The 13,053-nt window shown below is 42.8% G+C and overlaps 1 protein-coding gene across 1 annotated transcript in view; it reads left to right on the top strand.

Moving 5' to 3' along the window:
• Positions 1 to 12,214, top strand: part of LOC124286180 (dymeclin-like) — a 40,923-nt gene extending 28,709 nt beyond the window's left edge. Inside the window, 5 exon segments of the mRNA XM_046722528.1 lie at positions 5,071 to 5,179; positions 5,677 to 5,859; positions 6,463 to 6,576; positions 7,112 to 7,152; positions 7,154 to 12,214. Of these exon segments, the coding sequence (XP_046578484.1) occupies positions 5,071 to 5,179; positions 5,677 to 5,859; positions 6,463 to 6,576; positions 7,112 to 7,152; positions 7,154 to 7,265 (559 nt within the window). The 3' untranslated portion in view covers positions 7,266 to 12,214.
• Positions 12,215 to 13,053: the final 839 nt, after the last annotated feature.

Genomic DNA, 13,053 nt, shown 5'->3' with positions numbered 1-13,053 from the left:
TCTAGTGTGTCATCATGTGATGTGTGTTGTCCTCACTGCCTAGTGTGTCATCATCGTGATGTGTGATGTCTCACTGCCTAGTGTGTCATCATGTCATATGTGATGTCTCACTGCCTAGTGTGTCATCATGTGATGTGTGTTGTCTCACTGCCTAGTGTGTCATCATGTGATGTGTGTTGTCTCACTGCCTAGTGTGTCATCATGTGATGTGTGTTGTCTCACTGCCTAGTGTGTCATCATGTGATGTGTGATGTCCTCCACTGCCTAGTGTGTCATCATGTGATGTGTGTTGTCTCACTGCCTTGTGTGTCATCATGTGATGTGTGTTGTCTCACCGTCTAGTGTGTCATCATATGATGCATGTTGTCTCACCGCCCAGTGTGACATCATGTGATGTGTCATGTCTCACCGCTCTTGTGTGTCATCATGTGATGTGTTGTCTCACTGTCCAGTGTGTCATCATGTGATGTGTGTTGTCTCACTGTCTAGTGTGTCATCATGTGATGTGTGTTGTCCTCACCGTCTAGTGTGACATCATGTGATGTGTGTTGTCTCACTGCCTAGTGTGTCATCATGTGATGTGTGTTGTCTCACTGTCTAGTGTGACATCATGTGATGTGTGATGTCTCACTGCCTTGTGTGTCATCATGTGATGTGTGTTGTCTCACTGCCTAGTGTGTCATCATGTCATATGTGTTGTCTCACTGCCTAGTGTGTCATCATGTCAGATGTGTTGTCTCACTGACTAGTGTGTCATCATGTGATGTGTGTCTCACTGCCTAGTGTGTCATCATGTCATGTGTGTTGTCTCACTGTCTAGTGTGTCATCATGTGATGTGTGATGTCTCACTGCCTTGTGTGTCATCATGTCATATGTGTTGTCTCACTGACTAGTGTGTCATCATGTGATGTGTGTCTCACTGCCTAGTGTGTCATCATGTCATGTGTGTTGTCTCACTGTCTAGTGTGTCATCATGTCATGTGTGTGTCTCACTGCCTAGTGTGTCATCATGTCATGTGTGTTGTCTCACTGTCTAGTGTGTCATCATGTCATGTGTGATGTCTCACTGCCTTGTGTGTCATCATGTGATGTGTGTTGTCTCACTGCCCAGTGTCATCATGTCATCATGTGATATGTGTTGTCTCACTGCCTAGTGTGTCATCATGTCATATGTGTTGTCTCACTGACTAGTGTGTCATCATGTGATGTGTGTCTCACTGCCTAGTGTGTCATCATGTCATGTGTGTTGTCTCACTGTCTAGTGTGTCATCATGTCATGTGTGTTGTCTCACTGTCTAGTGTGTCATCATGTGATGTGTGTCTCACTGCCTAGTGTGTCATCATGTCATGTGATGTGTGTTGTCTCACTGCTGCAGTGTGTCATCATGTGATGTGTGATGTCTCACTGCCTAGTGTGTCATCATGTCATGTGTGTTGTCTCACTGCCTAGTGTGTCATCATGTCATATGTGTTGTCTCACTGCCTAGTGTGTCATCATGTGATGTGTGTTGTCTCACTGACTAGTGTGTCATCATGTGATGTGTGATGTCTCACTGCCTAGTGTGTCATCATGTGATGTGTGTTGTCCCACTGCCCAGTGTGTCATCATGTGATGTGTGATGTCTCACTGCCTAGTGTGTCATCATGTGATGTGTGTTGTCTCACTGCCTTGTGTGTCATCATGTGATGTGTGATGTCTCACTGCCCAGTGTGTCATCATGTGATGTGTGATGTCTCACTGCCCAGTGTGTCATCATGTGATGTGTGTTGTCTCACTGCTCTAGTGTGTCATCATGTGATGTGTGTTGTCTCACCGCCTTGTGTGTCATCATGTGATGTGTGATGTCTCACTGCCTAGTGTGTCATCATGTGATGTGTGTGTCTCACTGCCTAGTGTGTCATCATGTGATGTGTGATGTCTCACTGCCTGTGTGTCATCATGTGATGTGTGATGTCTCACTGCCTAGTGTGTCATCATGTGATGTGTGTTGTCTCACTGCCTAGTGTGTCATCATGTGATGTGTGTTGTCTCACTGCCTAGTGTGTCATCATGTGGTGTGTGTTGTCTCACCGTCTAGTGTGTCATCATGTGATGTGTGATGTCTCACTGCCCAGTGTGTCATCATGTGATGTGTGTTGTCTCACTGCCTAGTGTGTCATCATGTGGTGTGTGTTGTCTCACTGCCTAGTGTGTCATCATGTGATGTGTGTTGTCTCACTGCCCTTGTGTGTCATCATGTGATGTGTGTTGTCTCACTGCCTAGTGTGTCATCATGTGATGTGTGATGTCTCACTGCCCAGTGTGTGTCATCATGTGATGTGTGATGTCTCACTGCCTAGTGTGTCATCATGTGATGTGTGTTGTCTCACTGCCTAGTGTGTCATCATGTGATGTGTGTTGTCTCACTGTCTAGTGTGTCATCATGTGATGTGTGTTGTCTCACTGCCTAGTGTGTCATCATGTGATGTGTGTTGTCTCACTGCCTAGTGTGTCATCATGTGATGTGTGTTGTCTCACTGCCTAGTGTGTCATCATGTGATGTGTGTTGTCTCACTGCCTAGTGTGTCATCATGTGATGTGTGATGTCTCACTGCCTTGTGTGTCATCATGTGATGTGTGATGTCTCACTGCCTTGTGTGTCATCATGTGATGTGTGATGTCTCACTGCCTAGTGTGTCATCATGTGATGTGTGTTGTCTCACTGCCTTGTGTGTCATCATGTGATGTGTGATGTCTCACTGCCTAGTGTGTCATCATGTGATGTGTGTTGTCTCACTGCCTTGTGTGTCATCATGTGATGTGTGTTGTCTCACTGCCTAGTGTGTCATCATGTGATGTGTGTTGTCTCACTGCCTTGTGTGTCATCATGTGATGTGTGATGTCTCACTGCCTAGTGTGTCATCATGTGATGTGTGATGTCTCACTGCCTTAGTGTGTCATCATGTGATGTGTGATGTCTCACTGCCTAGTGTGTCATCATGTGATGTGTGTGTCTCACTGCCTAGTGTGTCATCATGTGATGTGTGATGTCTCACTGCCCTGTGTGTGTCATCATGTGATGTGTGTTGTCTCACTGCCTAGTGTGTCATCATGTGATGTGTGTTGTCTCACTGCCTAGTGTGTCATCATGTGATGTGTGATGTCTCACTGCCTTGTGTGTCATCATGTGATGTGTGTTGTCTCACTGCCTAGTGTGTCATCATGTGATGTGTGTTGTCTCACTGCCTAGTGTGTCATCATGTGATGTGTGATGTCTCACTGCCTAGTGTGTCATCATGTGATGTGTGTTGTCTCACTGCCTAGTGTGTCATCATGTGATGTGTGTGTTGTCTCACTGCCTAGTGTGACATCATGTGATGTGTGTGATGTCTCACTGCCTTGTGTGTCATCATGTGATGTGTGTTGTCTCACTGCCTTGTGTGTCATCATGTGATGTGTGTTGTCTCACTGCCTAGTGTGTCATCATGTGATGTGTGATGTCTCACTGCCTAGTGTGTCATCATGTGATGTGTGTTGTCTCACTGCCTAGTGTGTCATCATGTGATGTGTGTTGTCTCACTGCCTAGTGTGTCATCATGTGATGTGTGATGTCTCACTGCCTAGTGTGTCATCATGTGATGTGTGTTGTCTCACTGCCTTGTGTGTCATCATGTGATGTGTGATGTCTCACTGCCTAGTGTGTCATCATGTGATGTGTGATGTCTCACTGCCTAGTGTGTCATCATGTGATGTGTGTGTCTCACTGCCTAGTGTGTCATCATGTGATGTGTGTTGTCTCACTGCCTAGTGTGTCATCATGTGATGTGTGTTGTCTCACTGCCTAGTGTGTCATCATGTGATGTGTGTTGTCTCACTGCCTAGTGTGTCATCATGTGATGTGTGTTGTCTCACTGCCTTGTGTGTCATCATGTGATGTGTGATGTCTCACTGCCTAGTGTGTCATCATGTGATGTGTGATGTCTCACTGCCTAGTGTGTCATCATGTGATGTGTGATGTCTCACTGCCTAGTGTGTCATCATGTGATGTGTGATGTCTCACTGCCTAGTGTGTCATCATGTGATGTGTGTTGTCTCACTGCCTAGTGTGTCATCATGTGATGTGTGTTGTCTCACTGCCTAGTGTGTCATCATGTGATGTGTGTTGTCTCACTGCCTAGTGTGTCATCATGTGATGTGTGATGTCTCACTGCCTAGTGTGTCATCATGTGATGTGTGTTGTCTCACTGCCTAGTGTGTCATCATGTGATGTGTGTTGTCTCACTGCCTTAGTGTGTCATCATGTGATGTGTGTTGTCTCACTGCCTAGTGTGTCATCATGTGATGTGTGTTGTCTCACTGCCTAGTGTGTCATCATGTGATGTGTGATGTCTCACTGCCTTGTGTGTCATCATGTGATGTGTGTTGTCTCACTGCCTAGTGTGTCATCATGTGATGTGTGTTGTCTCACTGCCTAGTGTGTCATCATGTGATGTGTGTCTCACTGCCTAGTGTGTCATCATGTGATGTGTGTTGTCTCACTGTCTAGTGTGTCATCATGTGATGTGTGATGTCTCACTGCCTAGTGTGTCATCATGTGATGTGTGTTGTCTCACTGCCTAGTGTGTCATCATGTGATGTGTGTTGTCTCACTGCCTAGTGTGTCATCATGTGATGTGTGATGTCTCACTGCCTAGTGTGTCATCATGTGATGTGTGATGTCTCACTGCCTAGTGTGTCATCATGTGATGTGTGTTGTCTCACTGTCTAGTGTGTCATCATGTGATGTGTGTTGTCTCACTGCCTAGTGTGTCATCATGTGATGTGTGATGTCTCACTGCCTAGTGTGTCATCATGTGATGTGTGATGTCTCACTGCCTAGTGTGTCATCATGTGATATGTGTTGTCTCACTGACTAGTGTGTCATCATGTCATATGTGTTGTCTCACTGACTAGTGTATCATCATGTGATGTGTGTCTCACTGCCTAGTGTGTCATCATGCGATGTGTGTGTCTCACCGCCTAGTTGCATCATGCGATGTGTGTGTCTCGCTGCCTAGTGTGTCATGATGTGATGTGTGTTGTGTTGCAGCCTGTTCGCCCAGCTGTGTAAGAAGCACAGTCGCCTGGTGGAGCAGATCCGCCAAGTTGGGTCCGGGGAGGTGGAGCAGGGTGATGATGAGGACTCGGAGCAGATCTTTGTGAGTACTTCAGCCTTCAGCACACCTGTAGACACAAGCTTGTACTGCCATATGGGTAGTACCATTGTTCATCAGGCTTTTATATCAAAAATTATTTAAGAAGTTGTCTTCATATTAGACACTCTGACTATGTTAGGATATTACTGTCAATTCTTTTACCTCAAATGGAATTTTCGCAGTATTACATCTGGTAACATAGTTTAAGTGTAATGTTCACTCAGCCTTTCTCATTCTACTTATCCCCTGCAAGGTGTAAGGATTACAGTATCCCTAAGTAATGCAGCTTGGACCATGGACCATGTTGTGTGAGACTGACCAATGGCTGGCAGGATCGTGATTAACCAATAGCGTGATTGATAGACCAGATATATTCTGGTGTCATGTTGACCTTGACCCAGACTACTCTGGTGACCTTGACTCAAACTACCCTGGTGACCTTGACCTAAACTAAACTGGTGACCTTGACCCATACCAACCTAGTGCCTTCTATGTTGCAGATGCAGGACATGACAGCCCTGCAGGAAGTGATCCGGATGGTGCTGGAGATCCTCAACTCCTGCCTCACAACCTCCCTCCACCACAACCCAAACCTCATCTACACCCTCCTGTACAACCGCAACCTGTTTGAGCAGTTCCACACGCACCCAATCTTCCAGGACATAATTCAGAACATTGACACGGTCAGTACAGTCTAATGATATGTAAACCTCATCCAGAAGACCTTACTTTGTCTCTCTGTTATCATGGCCTATTAGGCAGACTGGATGTCAATCTGTAGGCTGTCTGCTGCAAACTGACATGTGATTACTGTAGTCATAATGACTCCCTACTGTATACAGACTGTAATCTAGCTGTAGGCTGCCTATTGTATACATACTCTGTGATCTAGCTGCAGGCTGCCTATTGTATACAGACACTGATCTAGCTGTAGGCTGCCTACTGTATACAGTCTCTGTGATCTAGCTGTAGACTACCGTCTGTATGCACACAGTGATCTAGCTGTAGGCTACCTACTGTTTACATACTCTATAATCTTGCTGTAGGCTACCTACTGTATACATACTGTGATCTGGCTGTAGGCTGTCTACTGTATACATACTGTGATCTGGCTGTGGGCTGTCTAAAGGTATACATACTGTGATCTGGCTGTAGGCTGCCTATTGTATACATACTCTGTGATCTAGCTGTAGGCCACCTACTGTACGCAGACTGTGATCTAGCTGTAGGCTGCCTACTGTATACAATTTTCCTGACCTAGCATTAATGACTGCCTTCTGTTGCAGGTGCTGTCTTTCTTCTCATCAAGGCTGGAGCAGAATGGGAAGAATCTGTCCCCAGCAGATGTCCTTGAGTCCATCAAGGAAGGGGCGCTGCAGTTCCGCCGAGATAGATTGAAGGTAGTAGTTTGTGTCAGTTAGAACGTCCATATAATCACATCCCAGTGACATGGACCACTGTTCCTGTTGTTAACCAAACTGTGCCAGATCAGACTCACTCACTTGCAGGCCACTGTAGCTGGAACATCGCAGATTGTACTACTGCGAGTGAGTGAGTGAGTGAGTTTAGTTTTACACCGCTTTTAGCAATATTCCAGCAATATCATGGCGGGGGACACCAGAAAATGGGCTTCACACATTGTACCCATGTGGGGAATCGAACCCGGGTCTTCAGCGTGACGAGTGAACGCTTTAACCACTAGGCTACCCCACCGCCCTGGTTGTAGTACAGAGTACATGCTTGCTTGTGAATGAAGCCTTATCCTGCTTATCTGTGTTGTAACTCGATGATGGATCAACAGAATAAATGAAATAACTGCTTTTCTATACCTGTATTAGTTAAGAAGCATTTAGAAAAAATGAGCTGCCATCTTTATTGTTAGAATGTTTGGTAAAACTACCAGTTTTCATCTCTTTCTCCGCCTTCTGTCTGTAGAAGTTCCCCGAGCTGAAGTTCAAGTACGCGGAGGAGGACTCTCGAGGAGTTCTTCATCCCCTACATCTGGTCCCTCGCCTACCACTCCTCCAACATGTACTTCAACGCCACACGCATCGTGCTCTTTTCCCTCTCCGCTAACACCGAGTCCTGAGTCCAGCGGCACTACGTCAGGGAACACCATCCTCCTCCCCAGCGTCGTCGTGACATCCCCTGTGAGAAGTCATATCTGATATGTCTCGCTCACACCCATTCTAGAGTTACATTTTGAAATCTCAATGTTACTGTGTATTTAGAATATTTAGTGGGATGTTAAAATTACTCAAGGGCAAACAAATGTAAGACTGCTTTAGATGTTGATGAAAGTTGTTTATTGAAGATGTTGGGGTTATTATCGTGGTCATTAACTGACACGACTATGGTATCAGTCAAAGGTGACAGTCTTTGAAGGATTGTTTGACTCACCAGCAAACCTTGCTGGAATGTCCACATCAGATCTTGTAGGAGTGAGTGAGGTTTTACGTCGCTTTTAGCAATATTCCAGCAATATCACTGCGAAGGACACCAGAAATGGGCTTCACACATTGTACCCATGTGGGGAATCGAACCCAGGTCTTCGGTGTGACGAGCCAACGCTATCACCACTAGGCTACCCTACCTACCCAGATCCTGTAGGAATACAACAAGCCACTGGGCACAATAAAGAAACATGACACTTACATGACACATGTAGGACAACGGCTAGTGTAATTTTGTTTTGCTTGCATTCAGTTTTGGTGTCATTAAAGCCTGTGGTTGTTTCCTACAGGTTTCATTGGGTATAATTTGCACAAGAAAATACAATTAGGCATATTTCTGCAAAATGTGTAATTATGCAGACTTGAGTCTGCAACTTTTCCATGATCACAGAATAACATTCCTTCAAGGACTGACACCGTATTAGCTGTGGAGGATTCTGTGTATGCTGTGCCTTGAAGGTCTCCAGACACTGTAAAAACTGGCAGTGAGGCTCCACGAACAAGAGTTGTGAAATACTGGCAGTGTTGCAGATGATGTGGATCTTGCAGTGGGGGGATTCTGGCTTTAAAGGGACAGAACTTAGTTGTGGGATTACTGATGGTTGATGTGGAGTCGATTTGTATGTGTTTGTTCTGATGGTTTTATCTGTTCAAGGGAGGTAACCAAGCTTGACTGTGGTTCACTTTTGTTTTTGACTGAGGTTTTAAGCTGCGCTGTTGACATTGTTTTCTTTGTTTTGAATTATGGGGAGGGGAGCACAGTCACAAGTCTGACTATTACCAGGAGATTCCTTCTCTAGTCAGTGTCATACCAATACTGTGGATTCCACCTATGTCTGCTACACCTAAAACCAGCATCACCTTAAGCTTTCCTTCAATATTAAGCGGACATATCATGGGCGGATCCAGAGGGATCCCTGAGGAGCATTTCCCCCTAACCTTTGGACGTTATGATTTATGTGCACTACCACCACCACCCCACCACTACCACCACCACCCCCTCTTCTCCAAATTCCTGGATCCGCCCCTGCCTATGTTATTATTGGAAGCAGCATTAAATCCAGTTCACATAAAATAATAAGTCAGTCGGAAATATTATTCAATGCAAAAGTCGTTTAATATATTCCGAGAGAAACAAATATAGGATCACAGGAAAATTCAAGCGTTCCTTTAATATTTTCCAGTTCTCATCACCAGCTTTGAATAGCACTGTGGGAGGAAATCTGAGAATAAATAAAGGAACACTGTCATGACGTGGTGTTCCCTTATTTGTTTCCCTCAGTATATCATGGTTACTTAGAAATTCAAAAATGTGGCTTCATTTCCACATAAGACATAAGGTTTAATGTTTGTTTTTTATTGTGATCTCATGTTGTGTTCTGTTCCTTCAGTGAATCTATAAAACATTCTCAGGATGTCTCAGTCAAGTAAAGTACAAATCTGGGATATTCATTTGAAAATCGAGACACCTTGTTTATTGGACGTTAGTGCATGTGTACTTACAAGATGCATGGTTCAGGGATAAGGGCTGTCTTTATAACATTTGTCACAATTGTCAACAAGCATTTGTTATCATCATCATCATCATCATCATCATCATGTATGTTTTACTTGTTATCTGAACCCACAAGCCATATTTAAGGGTGTGACATAAGGAAAATTCATCGGTTCAAATTTAAGTCAAGACATTCACTTTTATTAATATTCTGATAATATATTTAGTTTCATGAGTCGAAGATTAATAGTCTTGTCTGTTTATGAGTGGAATTCTGCAAAAATAGGATGTTAATTACTGTATATTACCATAGATAAGCCGATCTCATCAATAAGCCAAGGTCCTAACTTGACCCTTAAAATCAGTATCAAAATGGTATGTTCCATAGATAAGTCGACCCCAAACTTTTGCTCATCCTTTCATTGTGATCAGTCTTCGGAAATAGTGTAAAAAAATCCATAATGAATTATGCAAGTTTATCCTCCGATATTTATAACATCGGTTGACATTATTCACAACAATCACTATCATATTGCCTCCGCCGCCATATAGCTGGAATATTGCTGAGTGCGGCATAAAACTAAACTCACTCACTCACTATCATATTGTGTCTACTCACGCCTCAAATGAAGTGTAGTTGACAGAAAATGTTTATGTATGAATATTTTGTTTCGCTAAGAGTCAGACTGCTTACAGTATTACTTTATTTGAATCCTCGCTAAAATATACAATCTCACTTTTTAATTTAAAGACAATTTTAATTATTTAGACGGGGAAAAAATCACTGGCCACCAGGACCGCTGCAAACTTATCATTAAGTGGTCCTGATGAATTTTTACTAGTCAGGGACCACAGGGCCAACGGAAATTTCACACACTGCTGCTTTGTTAGCTCGGCTTATCTACGGTAATTCACGGTGAGCATGTGTCAGTGTGTGTCATTGGAGATGTTGAGAGTGTTTTGCTGGGTCTAGGTCAGTTCAGTTCTTGTTTCCTCGCTGCAATTCAGAATGTTGTTTGGAATGAAATCTGGTCTATATTACAATAGGCATGCATGATGTGATTCAAATGTGGCGTGGATGTTCAGATGACACAGTAGTTGGTCTATTTATAGCAATGAATGTGATATGTAGCCAAACAGTTATTTTTTGTACTGTACATAATTCCTTTGACAGCTTACTGAACAACACTGCAGACTTGTACATATTTCTAGCACCTCTAGATGTTCTGACTTCAGCCGGACACATAACACAGGCTGACATGTGTCATGGGTTACTCTCACTCATGTGTCTGTGGTAGTATACTGAGAGAAACAAATAAAGGAACTCAGGAAAATTCAAGTGTTCCTTCAATATGTTCCTGTTTTCATCACCAGCTTTGAATAGCACTGTGGGAGGAAATCTGAGAATAAATATAGGAACACTGCCATGAAGTGGTGTTCCCTTATTTGTTTCCCTCAGTATATGTCTCAGAAATCATCAGTTTTACTTGTTTTGTTTTGTACATATTGGTTGGAGATTCATATTATATCAGAATGATCCCAGATCATGGGCCCTGTTTCACAAAGCTATCGTAGCACTACGACTGCCGTAAGTCTATGTTATAGTATAGGAGGTAAGACAGTCATAGCGCTACGATAGCTTTGTGAAACTTAGCCCTGGACAATTATCTAACGATTATTTACTAATCATCCAACAGTTCTGACAGTTGACTTTTGACACCAGGCTGTCATGTAGAGCGATGGGTGATTGACAGGGATGTGTGATTGTACATAGCAACAGGTGGTGTTACCATGGTTACATGCATATCTATTGTATATAGTATTGGTGTATATATTTCTTAAAGAGCTGCTTATTCTTCACCGTGGGCTGTTCTCTCATACTTATATAAAGGGACATAACTCTTTTTGTGTTTCTACCTGATTCTGCATTTTGTCGTAAGGTATATGAAGAGGGATTTAGATTAAGCAAGGAACATATGCTGATATATTTGAAACGTTTGCTTCAACAAAGATTGTATGCTGTGTGGTTCATTTTGCACAGTGGCAATTTTCTACAGTTTTGTGGTATTTTATTACAATTTGATCAAGATTTTATGGTATTCTGAACATTGCAGGACTTCTTTGTCTGGGGTAGAACTGAGATGTTCGGTCAAAGTTATGTCAGGACTTGTTTGTTGATGACGTACTGAGATGAGACACTGCCATGCTGTAAGGTTGTGCTGTTACCAGCTGTTGTTGTTACAGTGCCGTGTTAAAGTGTCTTTCTGTCCAGCTTAGGGTACAGGTTTTCTCAAGGGGGATTTCTCTTTTTTCTCCAGCTCACCTTACAATAATAATAATAATGAGAATATTGCACCTTTTCCAGGCTAATTGTCCTGCTCAAAGTGCACAATCTGATCATTATTACCCCGGATAACCCGAGCTGCTAGAAGGTTAATAATCTCACAACTTATTTCACTGGGTACCCTTTTTTTGCTGGGTGAACAGAGGCAATTTTAAACAAACTCACTTGCCTAAGGTGAGACCACATGCATCACATGAGCTTCATTCTGGGGCAGGACTAAAGTCATGGAAACTCTCAGGAGTGAAGCTGCCAAACACGGTCACCCATCCAAGTACTCTCCGCGCCCAGCGTTGCTTAACTTCACCTGATTTGTGACCTGAGCGAGTAAGTTGATGTTATCTCCATCATGGCACCTGTTCAGTGGCAGTGGTGTATGTAAACATTAGTTCCTTCACTGGACCAATGAGACTGTTCCAGAGATTTGCCGAATCCAACTAACTGGGACAGTCCTAGCATTGAGATCACTCAGAGGAACAAGTGCCTGCATAGATGGGATATGGTCCTGCCTTGTATCAGTTTGGAGGTTACCCCTAACAATTGTTGAGTCTGATAAAGTGAGGGTCTTGTGAATATACTTTAGAATAGACGTTACTTATGTATAATTTCTTTCTGTGACTGAAACAAGAATATTTTATTAAAATATTGCATTTTATGAAGTTTATCTCATAATTATTGTTGAATGACATGTACATCATGAAAGATTGTATTTAAATGGTATTTCGTACATAAAACAATATAAACCGAAATTGTGTTTGTTTTTGAAGACTTCAGTTAGTGCCAGTCTGTCAACATGTTATAGTTGATGAGTATTGCAAGGTGTTCAATATCTTCATTATTTTCATTATTAAATCACCCATGAAGATCCAGGTTAGAATTGGTCTTCAGTAACCCATGCTTGCAAGAGGTGACTAACGGGATCGGGTGGTCAGGCTCGCTGACTTGGTTGACACATGTCATCGTATCCCAATTGCATACATCGATGCTCTGGCTGTTGATCACTAGATTGTCTGGTCCAGACTCGATTATTTACAGACCGCCACCATATAGCTGGAATATTGCAGAGTGCAGCGTAAAACTAAACTCACTCACTCACTCCTGAATCCTGCTTCGTATTTGTCCCCTGCTATGCAATTCCAAGGTTCTGAAATTGACATGGTGACTCGGCTTATCACATGTCCATGTTCATGAGGCAGCTTATAATAGGTTGGGTTTTTTTTGTAATTTAAATTTTATTTCTGAATCCCTGTTACAGTCAAAACTAAGCAGCCAGGGGACAGCTCAGTCCGAAGATATTCAGTAATTTAATGGGATACAGGTGGATTTTTTTACGAAAAAAGACAATCCATTCACTCACCATTCACACAAGTACAAGATTATTTTTAATTATCAAACATATTAATAATGTAATTAATTCAGCCATCTTTGAATAAGCCATGATATAAGAGCCATTTCGAATAAAATTCGGTGTTACAGCTTTTGTTAAAGGAAATACATTTTTCAATACTATCTCAATCTCAACTCACTTCTGAACTGAGCAATATTTGGTAAAACAGAATTGAGCTTGCATTTGTAAAAATAATATTTT

Source organism: Haliotis rubra, unplaced genomic scaffold, assembly GCF_003918875.1.
Source record: "Haliotis rubra isolate DU_JTF1 unplaced genomic scaffold, ASM391887v1 Scf378, whole genome shotgun sequence".
Lineage (NCBI taxonomy): Eukaryota > Metazoa > Mollusca > Gastropoda > Lepetellida > Haliotidae > Haliotis > Haliotis rubra.
Note: the sequence above shows the minus strand (reverse complement) of the source record. Positions and strands in the feature narration are given on the sequence as shown.